The sequence below is a fragment of the Hyperoodon ampullatus genome (assembly GCF_949752795.1).
Source record: "Hyperoodon ampullatus genome assembly, chromosome: 10".
NCBI lineage: Eukaryota > Metazoa > Chordata > Mammalia > Artiodactyla > Ziphiidae > Hyperoodon > Hyperoodon ampullatus.
In genome coordinates, this window is record NC_136923.1 from 74,128,496 (window position 1) to 74,146,436 (window position 17,941).

The window sequence follows — 17,941 nt, forward strand, 5'->3', positions numbered from 1 at the left end:
CCCTCCCACCACAGGGCCACAGCCCACTCAGCCCTGGGACACTGCCCCAGCCCTCCACCTTCTGCTCCCCACTGGCTGACTTGGGGCAAGGCAGGGCCTCTCTGCTCTAGGGAGGGGGATGAGGCACTTGAAGCGGGGACACCCACAGAGTGGTCCCTCTTCTCCCCCCAAACGTGTTCATGCCTCCCTGCGGCTAGTACAGACCGGCTGAGCGCGGCACTGCTCAGCGCTCAGACAACTTGGGGACGCCTGGCCCCCTCCTGCTCCTTATCCCACAGCTGCCTGAGGCTGCTCTGAGAAATACACACGGGAAGAATGTGCTCCTCTCCCCTCCCCTGCAGCCCCATTGGAACTCCAGGTGTCTCCTCCTTGTCTCCCTCTCCTGCAGGCATATAGGGAGCAGCAGGAGATGATTCTCACCAAAGTTATGTCAAACCCCATTGGCCCCTGGAGTGAATTAGCTGGAGGGGAGCCAACCCCCAACAGCACAAATAGGCCCCCAGCCCCAGCAGTGTGCAGGCTGATGGGGTTGCATTATTTCCTCTTAGCCCTGCCTGATCAAGACAACATGGGAGAGCAAAAGGAGAAAAGCATAGGCTTTGGACAGTAGATGATGAATATAAGGCCCAGATGGACCAAGAGAAGGGGATGAACAAACACCCTACCCTGTACCCCCTCTTTGGTGAGCAGCAGCCCTGGGATCACTGACATGGAAGGGACCATCCTGGGGCTGACTGCTTTCCTGTGCTGTTTTTGGTCCCCAAAGCTAGGAAGAAGGAAGCAGGGGGCAGTGCCCTAAGCATGGCTCCCCCCAACACCTATTTATTTCCCTGTTTGTGCTGATGCTGGGCAGGCTCTCACTTGTCCCTTTCAGGAACCTTGGAGGGGCGAGGGGTTGGGGGGGGCCGGACCCGGGTTCCAGGGGCACAGGCAGTGCAGCTTTTGGCTGTGTACATAGGGTGCTTTATTCCCCACACAGTGATACATGCTAAGGTGGGTTGGGCTTGGACCGTTGTCCCCATATGTACAGAACTGAATAAAGTGGGTCTCTGAGAAGAAGTCTGATTTGCCTTGACGTGGAAGGGAGATGGGGAGGATGGAGATGGACATTACAACCAGGATGTGTTCAGTCCTGTGCTGGTTCCGGCCTGGGATGCAGGGAGATAAGGCACCTCTCAGGGTGATCACTTCCAGGAAGGGGCAGCCTGCCGGGCTTGGAGGGCCTTCTGTACCACATCTTCCCACTGGGCATCTGATATCTCCCGAGCCCAGGCAGGAACCCCTGGCGCAGGCAGGCTTACACCAGCCATCGTCCTTTTCACCAGCTCCACGTGTTCTGAAATCACAGGCAGACCAGTTAGGGGGTAGAGACAATAAGACCAGCTCCCCTCCCCGTTCGTTGAATTAACCCAGAGCTTTTGGGCTAGTGAGGTCAGTGAATCTGTCCTGTTATTCCTAGGCAAGCCTGCCCATCCCCACCCCCAGCCTAGAAGAATAGCATCTCACCTGGATTCTGAAGTCTGCAAAATCTTAGATTACCAACTTGTTTTAGAAACAGGGTGTTCCTGTGACTTCCCTCTACTGGCACTAACCAGTTCCCTTCCTCCATTATTACTCCAGAATAAAAGAATGATCTCTTTTACCTGGGTCCATGGGAATAGAGCTGTGGTTGCTCGATGCTATAGCTCCCTCCTCATCTTCATCCTCACTTTCTAATGGTGGGTCTGGCAAATGAAGCCCCAGGGCCTGCAGAGCCAGAGATGACAGTTCAGGGCCAGTCCAAGGACTCCAGCTTCACCTGCTCAGGAACAATGCCTCCTCCACCATACCTGGATCCGATCCTGGATATCAGCAACTACATCTTCTCCATCCCCCACTGGTGCCAGCTCCACCTCCTCTTGTTCAGGATCTTGGTTCAGGGGCTGGTAGGAGTAGCCAGCTGGTCCTACCCCCGTTTCCTCTTGCTCTTCCTCTGGTTCCTCACTGCTCCAATCCCCAGTGCCTTCTGTAGGGCCCTGGTGTGGCCCGAGTTCCTCAGTCTGATTGGGGAAGATACGTTCAGGACCCATGGTGTCTCCCCCTAGAACTACTGCTGCCATCGGGCAGGGGCTGCAAGAACAGGGCGGCAGGAGAATAGTGATCGGATGAAATTAAGTCCACCTTCAGCCCCTCATCCAGCTCCTTCTGGTCTCCTCCTACGTCACGAAACATTTAAACGCCCCAAGTTTCCTGCCCCCCTCCCCACCATCCAGCCTCTCCTGGGCCCTTCACCTCTTAAGCCGATTTATCTCCAACGGACGCCCACCCGCCTTACTCCGCCAATTCTTAACAGCCCAGCCAGAGGCTATGCCACCTCCCAAAAGACACCCCTTCGAGAACGCCCCTCCCCCCCAGTCCACTCAGGAACTCCTGGTCGCCAAATAAGCTCCCCTAGACAAGGCGTACCCGCCCCCTTCTCTCCTCTCCAAGGGGTTCCCCTCTGTACCGCCTGACGAACGCCCTTCGGGTCCCAGAGGCTTCCTTCAAATGGCCCCAGCTGCGGCGTCCCCAGCCGCCCCACCGATTCTCGGCGCTGGCGTTTCCGCGCGCCTTACCCGCTCAGAGCCCGCTGCCAAACTCGCACCTTCACTTCCGGCGCGGCAGGACGTGCTGGGGTGCCTAGTCCTCCAACCCTGCCGCGCGCTCATGATTGACGCGAGCGAGGACGAAGGGTCCGCCCCTTGCCCCGCCTCCACCGTCTTCTTCCCGGACAACCAAGGACTACATTACCCAGTAACTCCCGCGATTTTTTGACACGTATCTGGGCACATGCCCAGAATCTCCTCAGGCTCCTGCCCACTCTTCAGCCCCTGACGTCCCTCCGGAGCCCCGTGAACTACAAGTCCCGACAGGCTTCGGGCACTTAGCTCTGACTGCATGTGCGCAGACAGCTGCCCGCCGGAAGGATAGAGGCTGGTTGTGTTTATCTCGTTGGGGACCGAGTCGTCGGTTGGCGTGCAACGGGTTCTAGGCTGCAGGCAGCGTGAGGACCCGCGGCCCCGCCCCGGCCCGGCCTGGCAGGTAGCCCGGGGTGGGTTGAGGGACAAGGAGAATTATAGGGGCTGGGGACGCCCATGCTTAGCGCTGGAGTCGTGAGGGAGGGGCCTGAGAGTGAAGAGGTGGGGGTGGGGAGGGAGCTAGGGGGATGATGGGAAAGGAAAGTGTTAATGGGGAAAGAAGGGCTCCGGGAGGATGGTGAGGAAACCAGTGGGGGAGACCTGGTAGCCGGAGGAGGCACTAAAGGAAATTGGAAAGAAGATCGGGTTATGAGGAGAACAGGGAAGCTCAGGATAATGGAAGAAAAGGGCGGGGGGTGTCTGGAGTTGTGCGGGAGGGGAGGTTGGGATGACTGGGAGACGACAGGGATAGCGTCACATACAGGGAGGAATATCTCCGGCGGAAAAGGGTCAATGGATATTAGCTTTTTTTCCCTTAGTGGAAGAGGGAAAATGGAGGGCTGTCGGGGTGGAGCTTGGAGTTGTGGGAGAAGGAAGAAGGAGAAAACGGCAAAGCTCTCAGGAGATCAAGAAGGGCCAGAAACGGGGAGTGAAAATTGCAAGAGAATAGGAAGGGGGGTAGGTACATGAAGGGAATTGAAGAAGCTTGAGAATGCGGCAGTGATGGAGGATGGGAGAGACCCAGGGATAAGAGGAGCCCCTGAGACCCTGGGGGCTTGTTCTCCATGAGCTTGAGTTGTTTTTTTTTTTTTTTTGGAGGAGAAGCTAAGGTTTTTTTCTCCACCTTTGGATGGAATTGCTTCTCTCTTGTCCTCTGAGTTCTTTGCTTTACCTTGATATAGCTGAAGTGGGGAGTGGAAGCTATGGGGGAAGACGGACTCCAGTTCTTAAGCTCTTCAACCTCCTTCCTATCTGTCCTTACAAGCCCAGATCCAAGAGCTTTTGGATTGAGGACAGGAGTAATGAAGTGAGAGTGGTTTCCTGAGGGGCTATTTCAGGTTTGGCAGAGTGGCTATTTAAAGCATGGGGTTGGGGGTTGAGGGAGGTTGGGCAGGGGCAGGAGGGCTGGCAAGCCAGCTGAAACCTGTGTGTCTTTCTTGCGAGGGGCCTCCCTTACTTGAGCTTTTTCTGTGCCTGAGATTCTGCCTGGCTCTTCCTTCTGCCAGGGCTTCTTTTTTTTTTTTTTTCCCCCTTCTGCCAGGGCTTCTTTCCCCCCTCCCCCTTCTGCCAGGGCTTCTTTTTTTTTTTTTTTTTTTTTCCCCTTCTGCCAGGGCTTCTTGAACAGGGAGCAGATGATCTACCCAAACCCAGCAGGTGCTGCCAGAGCAGGCAGTGCCAGCTGCAGGATTTGCCTGACAGAGCCTTCAGATGTACCCATTATCACTAGGTTAGCGGATTGTCTTTAAGAGACCATGATCTCTCATGCCTGGGTCTTTTTCTTGTCCTGCCCAAGGGCATTTTGCTTTCCTTTCCCTTTCCAGTGCACACCCCCACCCCTGTCCCCTTTCAGAGACCCAAGTGGGAGAAGAGCTGCTGGAAATAGCTTGTTCTCTACCACAATGGCTAGGTTGGGCAAGTGGCAAGAGGAGAAAACCCTACCCCCTCAATCCCCAGCACACACATACCTTTCTGGCTTAAGTTCTTGGCAGCATGCCAGGCACAGCTGTCAAAGGAACTCCTCATGCCTGTGAGGAGCCCTGGGTGACCCCAATGACAACAGCTCTGCTTGACAAGAGCCCCCTATGAGGGGCTAATCATCCATGGAGGTCCCTGTCCAGGATCAATCCCACCCCATCCTGGACAGAGGAACTGTTCCACTCTAAAAGCCTAAAAGCTTTTCTGCTTGGAGGCACTCATGCCAGCTTTCAGTGGACTGTCTGGGGTTGGCTGGGCTATTAATAGCTCTGAGTATTTTGAGATCCCTCTCCCCACCTCAAAGAGCACGGAGATTCTTAGAGAGGTGGCAGTAGGCAGAGCAGAGTCAGAAAGACAAGAGAACTCACTGACCTTTGAAGGGGGCTTGGAGCTTGGGCCAGGCCAGTGACAGGGTGCAGCCGCCATGAGTAGGGGACGACCACGTTGAGCCCTTGATCAGCAGTCTGAGCTGGCAGTCAGGTCAGAGTGGCCCCACCCTTTGCTGTTGGAGAACACAGGGCCAGGGCTAGCTTCCTGACCTCAGCAGCTCCCCTGGGGCAGAGCCAGCCACCTGAGCTGTGGAGGGGTGGTGTGGGAGGGCCACCAGGGTGACACTTAGAGGCAAGGCTAGTCCTGGGCAGAGTTGAGCCAGGCAAAGGCTTTGCCTGAGGAGCCCGTGGCCCTAACTTGTGTGCAGGTAGCAGAGGCAGCAGGCCGTGCCGGGGGGGCATGTTGCTGTAACCAGTGGCCCAGGGGATGTTACGGTGGACGGTGCACCTGGAGGGCGGGCCCCGCAGGGTGAACCATGCTGCAGTGGCTGTCGGACACCGGGTGTACTCCTTCGGGGGTTACTGCTCTGGTGAAGACTATGAGACGCTGCGTCAGATTGATGTGCACATTTTCAATGCAGGTAAGCTAACTCAGGAACCATCCCTGGGTGCCCACATCAGGGAGGTCAGTGGGTGGCTGAGTGAGGTTTGATGGTGGCCCCCACAGCCAGAGGGAGTGGAGGAAACTAACATGTGGTTTGGGAAATAGTGGACGGCCTGAAGGGAGGTTCCCAGGGCTGAGCAGAGCTGTGCCCACAGTGTCCTTGCGTTGGACAAAGCTGCCCCCAGTGAGGCCCGCCACCCGCGGACAGGCTCCCGTGGTACCCTACATGCGGTATGGACACTCCACCGTCCTCATCGACGACACAGTCTTCCTTTGGGGCGGGCGAAATGACACCGAAGGGGCCTGCAATGTGCTCTATGCCTTTGACGTCAGTGAGTATGAGTCTCTGGAGGCTGTGTTCTGCCAAATGGTGCCTTGCGGGGCTGGGGAAGGTGTGGGCTGAGGGGGGCTGGGAATAAGGCGCCCCAGAGTCGAGGAGGGAGCACCTGCTTGCTTACTGGGCCCACCCTCTCCCCTCCTTCAGATACTCACAAATGGTCCACACCCCGAGTGGCAGGAACAGTTCCTGGGGCCCGGGATGGACATTCGGCTTGTGTCCTGGGCAAGACCATGTACATTTTCGGGGGCTACGAGCAGCTGGTAGGTCTGGGAAGAAACTAGAGGTTTCCCTAGGGTGGGAATGAGAAGGAGGAAGGGGAATTGAAAGTAGTGGAATGGGAGGCTTTGGTTTGCCTGCAGGTTCTGAGGTGGGAGGGACGGAGGGTCAGAGAGTGACCCCTGCTCCTCTCTTTTATTCCTTCCTTCACTTCCTTTCTCTTCCTTGTCAGGCGGACTGCTTTTCCAATGACATTCACAAGCTGGATACCAGCACCATGACATGGACCCTGATCTGTACAAAGGTTGGCCCTTTTCCTCTCTCCCAGATCCCCACCCTCAACTTAAGGAACCATAGGGAGCTCAAACAGTGAAAGTTGACCCCTCCCCCTCCCGTCTCTGCTCCTGCCCAGGGCAACCCTGCACGCTGGAGGGACTTCCACTCGGCCACAATGCTGGGCAGTCACATGTATGTCTTTGGGGGCCGTGCAGACCGTTTTGGGCCATTCCATTCCAACAATGAGATTTACTGCAACCGCATCCGTGTCTTTGACACGAGGACTGAGGCCTGGCTGGACTGTCCACCCACCCCAGTGCTGCCCGAGGGGCGCCGGAGCCACTCAGCCTGTGAGTGTCTGTTAGGTCCCTGCCGAGTCCCCGTCCCCCCATTGCCCCTACATTCTTGACATTCCTCTCTCCTTCCAGTTGGCTACAATGGGGAGCTGTACATTTTTGGTGGCTATAATGCAAGGCTGAACCGGCACTTCCATGACCTCTGGAAGTTTAACCCTGGTAAAGAGCACTGCCCTTAAGGGAGGGACAGGGAGCAATTGAGGGGGTGTGGAAAAGAAAAGAATAATCCTGAGTGGGTGAGGGGCGGGGGTGGAGAGGATATCTGGGCTAGCGGGTGTTGAACCTCCATTTAAACTTCTCTTTAGTGTCGTTTACCTGGAAAAAGATTGAACCGAAGGGGAAGGGGCCATGTCCCCGCCGGCGCCAGTGCTGCTGTATTGTTGGTGACAAGATTGTCCTCTTTGGGGGTACCAGGTTAGGAGGAGAGAGGGGAGGCTTCCAGGAAGGGCCTAAGCCTGTGACTAACATGGGAGACATTTGAGCGAGAGGGTCTCGTGGGTGGTCTTCACTCCTTCCTTCATCTCTCTTTTGATCCCTATAGTCCGTCTCCTGAGGAAGGCCTGGGAGATGAATTTGACCTCATAGATCATTCTGACTTACACATTTTGGACTTTAGTAAGTACGCTTATTCTCTAAATGCTTTTGCCATCAGGGTCCCCGTCTTTGGGTGGTGATATCCAGGACTGGACCCTTTCCTCGGCTTTGACCATCTCCCTCTCCCCCACTCCTCCTTTAAAGGCCCTAGTCTGAAGACTCTGTGCAAACTGGCTGTAATTCAGTATAACCTGGACCAGTCCTGTTTGCCCCATGACATCAGGTACAGTGAATGGTTGGAAAGGAGGGACTGGTTGAGGGTGAGTGGGCAGCACAGGCGTGACCTGATTGGCTTGGTCTCAGTGTGCAGGAGAGAGAAGATTTTGTTCCGTAGTGTACTTGTGGAGAGGGAGCTAGAAGGAAATATAAAACTGTCAGCTGGGTAAGTTTTGTGGAAAAAATGTCCAGTTTTCAAACCAAGCTCACAGGCATCACTTCCTAATTCCTGAGCTTATGCAGTTATTTTTGTTAATATGCTGAGAAAGTTTGATTAAACCTTAGAACCTCGCTGCAGAGAAAAAACAAGTTTAGGAGCCTCTGGATCACATTAATTCCAGAATTAAGGGAGGCCCTTCCTAGCTCCTTCCCTTTGAATTCCATTCTTAGGTGTAAGTCAAGCACTGAAAGTTGTCTTGTGTATAATTGTGCCCTTCTGGGTCATTCTGCGACACTTTCCTCTCCTTGATTCAGTTCAGCTTAATTCTTACTTGCTGAGGGTCTGTGTGTTCAGTATTTGGTGATAGAGTATACAAGGCTGAACAGATGGATCCCAGGCTGGCCCAAGACGAACACATGTGCAAGTGCCTAGTACCAAGTAGAGTAGAGCCTTGGCATAAGGAGGTACTTTGTAGAATGACAGTTGTCAGAAAGAGAGGAATTTAATTTTAATATGGTGGGATGGCTGGGGAAGGCCTCAGGGAGGATAGGAGAGCTGAATCAGGGCCTTAAAAGGATGGGAGTTGAGAGCAAAACCCGACATTCCTGGTGGGGGGAGGGGCATCCTGGTTGGATCTGGGCAGAGGAGGAAAGGTAGGTTGGGACGTTTACTGAGATGTATACACAGATGTTTTTCTCCAGGTGTTGGGCACAAGAATATCAATAGGTAAACATAAACAGGAAGTCCACATGAGCTTGCAGGTGCACTAGTGGGTGGTAGTGGATTTGGTGGTGGGTGGAGGCCTGATTGTTAACCCTCATAGGGCTGTAAGGAAGAGGTGGCCGTGGGTGGTTGAGCTTTAGGAAGTTGAAGGTACTGGTGTGTTCATTGCTTTGTTTGAGCAATTCTGGCCTTGGGGGCGGAGGCTCCCCCTTCTGTCCTTTCTGCCTGTCATTTTTGGCCTTCCAGGTGGGAGCTGAATGCCATGACCACCAACAGCAATATCAGTCGCCCCATTGTCTCCTCCCATGGGTAGGAGGAAGTTTCTGCCGCCTCCCTTCCTGAGCCTGCTGGTGTCTTCACCGCCCTTGCCCATCTCTCCCCCGCCTGCCCCTTTGGACCCTGGACTTGGTATACCTCCACATGGAGTTGTTGGACTAGAGGTGTTTTCTGTGCTGTGAACTTAGTGGGGAGCTGCAGGGGGGAGGGCTAGGTCCCTTCCTCCTTGGGCCGAGGGCCCCTTCCCCTTGGTGCTCTGTCCCATTCACCTCCCTCCAACTGCTCCTGGGCCTCTGCTCTGCCCCAGGTCAGCCATGCTCTGCTGGGAAGCGAAGGGAATGGGGAGGAGGGAGAAGCAAGCAGTGTCAGCCTCAGGAGCTTCCCCTCCCCACCCCTCTTTCCACCTCTTCCCGCTGCTTGAGCCCTGAGCATTGATTGGGAGCTGAGAGGAGTTGCAGCTGTTGGCATGAAATCTCCTTCTCCCTGACCTGGGGAGGGGAGGACCAGCAGATAATCCCACCCTTCCTTGAGCTGTTGCTGTACCCTGATGCTCTCAGCCAGCTCAGATTTTATAAAAATGAATTGAAAGTCTCCAAACGTGTGATGTCTTTTGTGTGGAATAGACAAGGGACGGCAGGAGTTTGCAGTGGGGCCAGGGTGCTGAGGTTCTGGCTTTTCAGCCAAGAGCATTAGGAAACCAAATACCACCACGGCCTGGCCGGAGTTTCTCTTCGGCGCGGAGTGCAGCCCAAGCGACAAAAGGGAGGGGGCAACGTTATTTACGGTGGGCGCCCTTTTCCGCCCAGGGAGGGCTCCCCGGCTGCCCACCAGCGGCCCGCCCGGCGGTGGGCAGGATCTGCTCTATCGTCACCAAGCCTCGCGGACTCGGCCTGCCGGAGATGCCGGAAGGAGTGGGGCGGGGCGGCGGCCGCCGGAGCGGAAGTAGCGCCATTAGTCTTCGGCGCGCCGTGCGAGCAGATGCTGGGTGCAAACTCCCGGGAATGGGCGGCCTCCGGGTCGCCTCGCGGGGCTCGGGACGGCGGGGGCCTGGGGCCCGGGGACCTGCAGAAGGGTGAGGGGACGGCGCCGGGCCGAGGGGCAGCCGCGGGGGCGGGGTGAGGGGCTAGTGGCACCGCGTGTGGTGCGGGCTCGGAGCCTGGAGACGCCGTGACCGTGAGACTCAGTTCTCTGAAAGATGCAAACACCGGGAGCGCCCCCAACGCACCGGAAAGTGGGGAGTGAGAGAGGATGCTTCCTGGATTAGGACATCCTGAGCAGTTTTTTAAAGGGCGAAGAGGGTTTTTCGCAGGGAGGAAACGTTATGTTCAAAAGCGGAGTCAGGAAAGGGGATGGATTGTTGGGGAAGGCTTAGTAGGTGAGGATTCAACAAATTTTGCCAACAGTATTGAGCATCTGTTGTGTGCAGGCACAGTTCTAGATGCTGGAGATAACAGTGGTAAATAAAGCAGCACAACACTGTCCTCATGAAGCTTACCTTTTAGGGGTTTAAAAAAACCCAAGCAAATTAATAAAAGACAATAAAACACGGAATTGCAGATTTTTAAAGGGTAAATTTTTTGAAAAAGGTGATAAGAGCTTTGAAGAGAAAGCAGGGGAGGAGTTACTGTTTTAAGTAATCACAGAAGGCCTCACTGGGTAGGTGACATTTGAGAAACCGTTTGAAGGAGGTGAGGGAGCAAGCAGTACAGCTGGAGTAAGTGTTCCAAGCAAAGTCAGGTGCAAAGGAACTGAGGTGGGAGCATACCTTCCTGCTTAGGAACTGCTTGGAGGCCAGTTGACTGGAGAGGAGTAGGAAGGAGGAGATGGTAGGAGATGAGATTAGAGCCAAAACCCAGGCTAGGTCACATGGGGTCTTCAGGCTATTACAAAGCCTAGAGCTTTTCCTCTGAGCAAGATGGAAGCCATCGGGGAGTTTTGAGTTCTGGAGTGACATGATGTGTAGGATATGTATGTGGAAATGAGGTGGGAGTGATAAGATTTGCCTTTCTCTTTTTTTGTTTTGGAAAGAGAAAGTTATTTTATTAAAGACTTAAAGTGAAAACTTCAGGTCTGAAGTAGTTTTGTAAAAAAATTTTTATTGGGAATATGGCTGATTTACAATATGTTAGTTTCAGGTGTACAGCAAAGTGAATCAGTTATACATATACATATATCCACTCATTTTTTTATTTTATATTATTTTTGGCTGTGTTGGGTCTTCGTTGCTGTACGTGGGCTTTTCTCTGGTTGCGGTGAGTGGGGGGCTCCTCTTTGTTGCGGTGCGCAGGCTTCTCATTGCGGTGGCTTCTCGTTGCGGAGCACGGGCTCCAGGCGCGGGCCTCAGTAGTTATGGCACACGGACTTAGTTGCTCCGCAGCATGTGGGATCTTCCCAGACCAGGAACAAACCCGTGTTCCCTGCATTGGCAGGCGGATTCTTAACCACTGTGCCACCAGGGAAGTCCTATCCACTCTTTTTTAGATTCTTTTCCCATATAGGTCATTATAGAGTATTGAGTAGAGTACCCTGTGCTACAGTAGGTCCTTATTAGTTACCTATTTTATATATATCAATACTAGTGTGTATATGTCAGTCCCAATCTCCCAATTTACCCCCTCCCCAGGTTTTGCTTTTCAGATGCCTCTCCCAGGCTGAAGCGGGGAGCATAGCTTTGAGAGGAGTGAGACTGGAGGTTGGGAGAGCAGTGAGGAGGCTAGAGTACTGATGGAGGTGAGAGGTGCTGAGCGTATCCTGAACCAGAACAATGGCGACGGTAGCTGAGCAAGGGAGACAGAGGTCCTTATGGGGAAACCTGTGAAGGAGTGATTTAAAAGAGCCTTACATATACACCTTCTTTAGCAAGGTGAGGCCCCAGGTACCTGGAACCGATGGGGAGTTAGGTGTCAGTGTAGCGCCATTACAACATGTGCTGCCCAGGACCTTCAGTGATGGGTCTGAAGGGGATGTTGGAAAGGATCAGTTACCTAAGGAATGAAGATGGGATGGCGTCTTTGCAGCAGTGGCAGATGCTGAGCTGAGTTGCGGTTCCCTCCCACCCCCACCTACCTTTCACAGGCACATCTCACATGTCATTTGAGGAGCTGTTAGAATTGCAGAGCCAAGTGGGGACTAAGATGTACAAACAGTTGGTAACTGGAAACAGCACTAAGAAGCAAAGTGCCAGACCACCTGTCCAAAAAGCATGTGTTGCAGATAAACACAGGTGAGGCGCAAGGCCTGCCCCAGGAGTTGGAGGGTAGCTGGGACCTTGAGTAGGTGTCTGCTTTCTTGGGTGGCAGGTGGGAGGCCTTTGACAAGACTGGAGTTCCCTTGACCTGTTTAATTTCTCCACAGGCCCCTGGAAATGTCAGCCAAGGTCCGGGTGCCATTTTTGCGTCAAGTTGTTCCCATCAGTAAGAAGGTGAGGAGGAGCCAGTAAGCTCTTTCTCAGTGAAAGGAGACTGAACAGTTCTTTTACATTCTCTCTGTTCGCTCCAAAGGTAGCCCGGGACCCCCGCTTTGACGATCTGTCAGGGGAATATAATCCTGAGGTGTTTGATAAAACGTATCAATTCCTAAATGACATCCGAGCCAGAGAGAAAGATGTGAGTAACATGAGATTGGTCTGTGGGGATTCCGAGTGGTGAGACTGGAGCACAGGTCCGAGAGTCGGGCAGAGGGGAGCGGGGCGCGTCAGTTTCCTAGCTGTGTGATCATTGACAAGTTACTTAACCTCTTTTTGCTTCAGTTTCCTTATCACAGAAAGATAATAATTCCTATCTCATAGTGTTTATGTGAGTTAACATATGCGAACCTCTTAGAATAGTGCTTGGTACAGAGTTTCACCTAACATTTACAGAATGCTAACTGTCATACTCATCTTCCAACGTGGAGCTTGTGAAAAAGCAGCTGAAGAAGCGCCGTTCAGGGGAGGAGCGTGAGAAACTGCAGCAGCTGCTTCAGCAAATGGTGAGTAAGTCAGAATACGGGGGAGGGAGGTGAGAGCAGGTCGAGGCAGGAGGTGATTCAGTCCCTGCTATTCACCTGTCTCACCGATCTCATCTTTGCTCCTCAGGAGCAGCAAGAAATGGCACAGCAGAAACGGAAGCGGCAGCAGGAGCTGCACCTGGCCCTGAAGCAGGAGCGGCGGGCTCAGGCCCAGCAGGGCCATCGGCCATACTTCCTGAAGAAATGTGAGTGGGGCACAGCTATGACAGGCTAGTTCCAGGAACAGGGGTTGGGTGGCCATAGAGGCTAGTTACAGGAACAGGGGTTGGGTGGCCATAGAGGCAGGATACTGTGTTGGGGGTCCATGAGCTCCCTAAGGGAGGCATGAAGGCTGGATCCCATGGTAAGTTGGAGGAAAGTAGAAATAGTAGGGAGTTGTTGTTTGTAACCATTCTTGTATCCCTAATGACTATGGGCAGGGAGTGTCCTTTTTATCTCTGTCCCACCCCCACATATGTGGGTAGGGCACAGAGAAGGAGCTCATAGTTGGTTGAATTGAGAAAGAGTAGATTCATAGAAGTCAGCTTGCTTACACACGCCGGTGAACTCCAGATGAGTCACATATCCCTGCATAGTGGTTGAGAATTACTGACCTGGGGAAAGGGAAAGAAGCGGGCTTCCTCCTTTGCTTACCAGCTTTCTTTCTCCTTGTCCTCTAGCTGAGCAGCGCCAGTTGGTCCTAGCTGAGAAGTTCAAGGAGCTGAAACGAAGCAAGAAGCTAGAGAGCTTCTTGAGTCGGAAGAGGCGCCGAAATGCAGGCAAGGACAGAAGACATCTCCCTTTGAGCAAAGAGTAGTAAGGAGCTGTCCTCAGCTCTGCCACTGCCCCAGTGAGAAACGCATCTGTGGGGACACATTTGGTCTTGGCCCGTTCTGGTCTTTCCCATTCAAGGGCAAGGGTCACAGCTGCCTGGGAACCCAACTGGCTCAGAGATGACTAGAGGGCTCTTGGACTGCCTGAGGGCTGGACAAGAAGAGCAGCTCAGCCTTCTGCCATTCCACCCTTCTTCTGCTTGGATCTGGGTCATCGTGTCCTCAAATCCTCCCATTCTTGCCTTAAAATAATGATTATGGTATAGAAGGAAAAGGACTGGTGAGTGACCTTGAGGCCAGCTGAAAGCCATAGAGTCTCTGAGTGGCTCCCGGGACTGGGACTTTATGTAGGAGCCAGTTCATAAACACTCGTGTCACTCATCTTTTTATTCTGCTGCTTTTGTGGGTGGCCTAGAATTACCATTTCAGGGGCCACGTGTTGGATGGGCAATAAATCTTATGCTCCTACAAAGTGGGAAGTCAGATCAGAGACCCTTCCTATTTAAACTGAACAGATGACACGATCATTCAAAGACGGAACCAATCCCACAACTCATCTACTTAGCTTTGGTCTTGGATGCAAGGGGAGGTAGAAGGTGGGGACAAAAATATGATAATATGGGGCTTCCCTGGTGGTGCAGTGGTTGAGAGTCCGCCTGCTGGTGCAGGGGACACGGGTTCGTGCCCCGGTCCGGGAGGATCCCACATGCCGCGGAGCGGCTGGGCCCGTGAGCCATGGCCGCTGAGCCTGCGTGTCCGGAGCCTGTGCTCCGCAACGGGAGAGGCCACAGCAGTGAGAGGCCTGCGTACTGCAAAAAAAAAAAAAAAAAAAAAAAAAAAGATAATATGTAAGCACAGCTGGCTCTCAGTACTGTTTGGGTGGAGAATTCATATTGTCTATGTGGACTGGAAAATCCTCAAGCTGACAATTCAGTTTAAAGTGATCTCAGGTTGATAGTGCCTTTAGGCACCTGGCAGAGGCAAATGCATTCCTCTCTTTAGGATTGTACTTTAAACCCAGGCCCCAAGGAATTCCTTCAGATAAAATTTCAAGGAATCTAAGCTTACAGTGAAAACAAACAAGGGAAAAAAAAAAACCCATAAGCAAGGGTCATTAGGAACAACAGGCAAGAGAATCAGACCAGCAAAGACTGAGATGTTAGAAGTATAAAATACAAAATATAAAATGTCTTACGTTTAAAGAAAAGCTATGACTGATGAAAAAAATATCAAAAAGGACCAGATTGATAAAAGAAATTTTTTTAATGAAAAATATGCTATTTGAAGTTAGAAACTTTATGGTTAAGCTGCCGATTAGACACACCTAGAAGGAGAATGAACTGGAAGTAGATGTGAAGTTACACAGATGGAGCCCAGGGATAGAGAGAAATGGAAACTGAGGAAAAGAGGTTAAACAACACGGAGGATAGAGTGAGGAGATGTGAGACAAATCAAGAGTTCCAGAAGGAGAGAGTATGTTAAAGGGGATGAGAATTATAATTGATAATTTATGAACCCTAAGAATCAGGAACACCAGTTAATCACAGACGGTGGGGTTGGGGACCTAGATAAATCACAAAAACTACAGAACATTAGAAAGATTAACATCTAAAAAGCAGCTATAGGGAATTCCCTGGCAGTCCAATGTTTAGGACCCAGCTTCCACTGCAGGGGGCCCCCCTGGTCGGGGAACTAAAATCCTGTGTGCTGTGTGGCGCAGCCAAAAAAATAATAATTTAAAAAATAAAAAGCAGCTGTAAGGGAAAGGAAGAGGTAGAATTAGAAGCTACGACATCTGTTATTGCTTGATGCTTCTGGGATGGGGGAAAAGATGTAGTTCTGATGACAGAAATGCATAAAATGCGCTTCTCCCAATGATTGTTAGATGAGGGCTCTAGCTAACCAGGATAGTTCGCCTGTCCCAGGGGGAGTGAGGGAGCCAGTGCTACAGGGTCCCCAGTGTCACGTGTGTCAATCCTAGTTTAAAGCCAAAAGACCGATTCTGGCTGATAAAAGGAGAAATAGACTATTGAACTACTGGGCTCACAGAAACACTAAGAAGGCTGGAGAGAAGCTCCAAAAAAGGAGTGGGGGATAGAGCAGTTAAAAGCACTGTAAGTCCTACCTGGGAACCAGTGTTGATGCGAAGATGTCAGTGCCGACACCAGAGGTGCCCCACTTCCCCCTGCTCTGCTCTAGACTGAGGCGTTCCTGGCAGAGGCGTCGAGTCACCTGGCTGCAAAGGCGATGCTGGGAAAGCCAAGTGTCTGGTCTTTCATATGGTGGGAGGTGGGCTCTACCTTCTCCCTAGGTTTGTGGTAGGGAGTTTCTAAGCACAAGAAGGGGGTTCAGGTGAAGGGCAGTCAAGAAACCGTAATGTATGTCCACCACACGGCTGTATTGGTCCCCAAGCCTCCAAACTGCTACTTTTCCCCTTCAACGAGGAGCCAGAGGAGATGGAGAGCTCTGAGCTTCAGCTGTGGGTTGGTCTGGTTGGTTTTGGTTTTTACTGTTAAAAGCTTTGTTGAGATATCATTCACATACCATACAGTGTATCCATTTAACGTGTACAATTCGGTGGTTTTTAGTATATTCACAGAATTGTGTGACCATCACCACAATGTTGTAACATTTGTGACACCTCAAAAAGAAACCTGGTACCTTCTAGCAGTCACTCCTCAGTTCTTCCCAATCCCCCCAACTCTAGGCAACCACTAAACCACATTCCGTCTCTAGATGTGCCGATTTGGGGACATTTCATTTAAATGGGATCATTATGTGGTCCTTGGTGTGCAAACCAGCTAAAGGGATATACGGAATTGAGGCTGTGAGGATGGTCTCATACGGGGATCAGGGAAGCAAACTTTCATCCCCTGAGTCAGCCAGGAAGTGTTTGCCCTGTAGAGATGGAAGGTCCTGAGGGCAGGGAAGGAGGCTCAGATCTTTACTGGTGCTGGTGAGAGAAGGGTAATCAGGACTGCTCGCCTGGGTGGCTGGATTTGGGTACCAGATCAGGCAGATCAAAGTGGGGTTAGACTGTGTGCGGAGGACAATGGGCAATGTAGGAGCTGGACTGCAGACAGGAATGTGCAGGGTTTTGGCGTCATGGCTGGTGTGCTCTTCCTTTAAGGACTGTTGGAGGTTTGTCCATTGCAGATGAGCAGGTGGGTACCCTGTGAGAGACTTCGGGGCAGGGTGACTGAGTGGGACGAATAAGGGGTTGAGCGAACGCCGTGGATGCGACTAGTGGCCTGGAGCTCAGCCCACACCAGAGCCCGTGGGGGCAGCAGCAGCACAGGAGGTGGCAGTGGGAGAAAGTCCCACCTGGTCCCCGCATGTGGTGCATGCTGGCCTGGCTACTAGGGCTCTCTGGGTTTCTGTGGAAAAGGATAGGCTCATAAAGAACATGAACCCAGAGAAGCAAAAGGCGCTGGCCCCACAGAGCTGGCTCAAAAAGGAGGACGTGGCCTGGGCCAGCGAAAGAGAGACAGGCCATGATCTCTGGCACAAAGGTGGAGGAGCAACCAAGTGACAAAGTGCAGCAGCTCCAGTGTGCCCACTGCTGCCCCAGCCTGATGCTGCCTCAGAATAGAACGGACCAACAGGGCAGTTCTGCTGTGAGAACCACCAACGGCACCACGGGGCCACCACACTGCAAAGCAAGCAGGGGCCCTCTGTGTCCACACTTTGCTTTGTTGCCTCATCCTGGGCATCCTGACTCCCAAGCCCTGGCCGCTTTTTCCCTTACAGTATCTATTCCAAATGTCAGTCCTGGGTGGCACCCAGTTCGCTACGGCCAATGTGCCCTCTCCCACCACCTGACTCTTCTGTAGCTTTTTCCTAGTCACCTAGTCATGGATTCAGGACGCCTGGGTCACTCCTTCCCTCCTGCACTAAGGGCCCTGCCCAGACACAGAGCTCCACCCCTGGCACCGGGTCCCCTAGCCTGACCTGCCCTGCCTCAGTGTGGCTGGGGCCAGGGGGGCCAGTCAGCACAGAGCAACAGGCCTGCCTCTGGAGCTAGCTGGGGTCCAACTCTGGCGACAGTGTGCAGCTCTGCACAGCCAGAGGCGGGCAGAGGCAGGGGAGTAGAGAGGGGCAAAGAGGAGGAGCCCGTGGGAGCTGCAGATCCTTCTAGGTCGGCTTCTAACCCAGACCCTAGAGCGTCCGTGGGGAACACATTAAGGTCCTGGGTGCCTGTAGTGGCCGCAAGGGTCCTTTACCTCACCGTCCCCTTGTCAGCCTTACCTCGGGACAGCGCCGTGCACACTTCTGAGCGTGGTGGCCAGAAGAGGGACTTGGTGGCAAAGCCTTCACCGTGTCAAAGGCTCCCACACGAGTCCCACAGTGACTGTCCAATTCCACAAACAAGTGAAATGGAGCCCTGCTGGATGATCTGC

The 17,941-nt window shown here is 53.0% G+C and overlaps 3 protein-coding genes across 3 annotated transcripts; 2 read left to right on the top strand and 1 right to left on the bottom strand.

Annotated features, from left to right (window-relative positions):
- Positions 1-940: 940 nt before the first annotated feature.
- MEA1 (male-enhanced antigen 1) lies at positions 941-2,543 on the bottom strand. Its single transcript, XM_079713873.1, has 4 exons — positions 2,486-2,543; positions 1,830-2,109; positions 1,644-1,746; positions 941-1,336 (listed from the first exon to the last, which is right to left on the bottom strand). The coding sequence occupies exons 2-4, from the start codon at positions 2,097-2,099 to the stop codon at positions 1,185-1,187; spliced, it is 525 nt and encodes a 174-aa protein (XP_079569999.1). The 5' UTR covers positions 2,100-2,109; positions 2,486-2,543; the 3' UTR covers positions 941-1,184.
- Positions 2,544-3,009: 466 nt separating this feature from the next.
- On the top strand, positions 3,010-8,896 carry KLHDC3 (kelch domain containing 3). The gene is made up of 11 exons (XM_079713656.1): positions 3,010-3,060; positions 5,329-5,541; positions 5,720-5,896; positions 6,049-6,164; positions 6,353-6,424; positions 6,533-6,746; positions 6,825-6,911; positions 7,058-7,166; positions 7,294-7,367; positions 7,491-7,569; positions 8,692-8,896. Exons 2-11 carry the CDS (start codon positions 5,388-5,390, stop codon positions 8,756-8,758), a joined length of 1,149 nt encoding a protein of 382 aa, XP_079569782.1. The 5' UTR covers positions 3,010-3,060; positions 5,329-5,387; the 3' UTR covers positions 8,759-8,896.
- Positions 8,897-9,719: 823 nt separating this feature from the next.
- Positions 9,720-14,386, top strand: RRP36 (ribosomal RNA processing 36). Its single transcript, XM_079713092.1, has 7 exons — positions 9,720-9,793; positions 11,797-11,944; positions 12,076-12,142; positions 12,222-12,326; positions 12,616-12,690; positions 12,797-12,914; positions 13,389-14,386. Exons 2-7 carry the CDS (start codon positions 11,808-11,810, stop codon positions 13,523-13,525), a joined length of 639 nt encoding a protein of 212 aa, XP_079569218.1. The 5' UTR covers positions 9,720-9,793; positions 11,797-11,807; the 3' UTR covers positions 13,526-14,386.
- The last annotated feature ends 3,555 nt before the right edge of the window (positions 14,387-17,941 follow it).

Coding starts and splice junctions, on each gene's coding strand:
- MEA1 (XM_079713873.1), bottom strand. CDS start 2,099: ATGGCAGCAGTAGTTCTAGGGGGAGACACCATGGGTCCTGAACGTATC. Junction 1,747..1,829: donor ATATCCAGGATCGGATCCAG/GTATGGTGGAGG, acceptor CTGGCTCTGCAG/GCCCTGGGGCTTCATTTGCC. Junction 1,337..1,643: donor CTCTATTCCCATGGACCCAG/GTAAAAGAGATC, acceptor CTGTGATTTCAG/AACACGTGGAGCTGGTGAAA.
- KLHDC3 (XM_079713656.1), top strand. CDS start 5,388: ATGTTACGGTGGACGGTGCACCTGGAGGGCGGGCCCCGCAGGGTGAAC. Junction 5,897..6,048: donor GCTCTATGCCTTTGACGTCA/GTGAGTATGAGT, acceptor CCCCTCCTTCAG/ATACTCACAAATGGTCCACA. Junction 7,570..8,691: donor TGTTTGCCCCATGACATCAG/GTACAGTGAATG, acceptor TTGGCCTTCCAG/GTGGGAGCTGAATGCCATGA.
- RRP36 (XM_079713092.1), top strand. CDS start 11,808: ATGTCATTTGAGGAGCTGTTAGAATTGCAGAGCCAAGTGGGGACTAAG. Junction 11,945..12,075: donor TGTGTTGCAGATAAACACAG/GTGAGGCGCAAG, acceptor ATTTCTCCACAG/GCCCCTGGAAATGTCAGCCA. Junction 12,691..12,796: donor AGCAGCTGCTTCAGCAAATG/GTGAGTAAGTCA, acceptor TTTGCTCCTCAG/GAGCAGCAAGAAATGGCACA.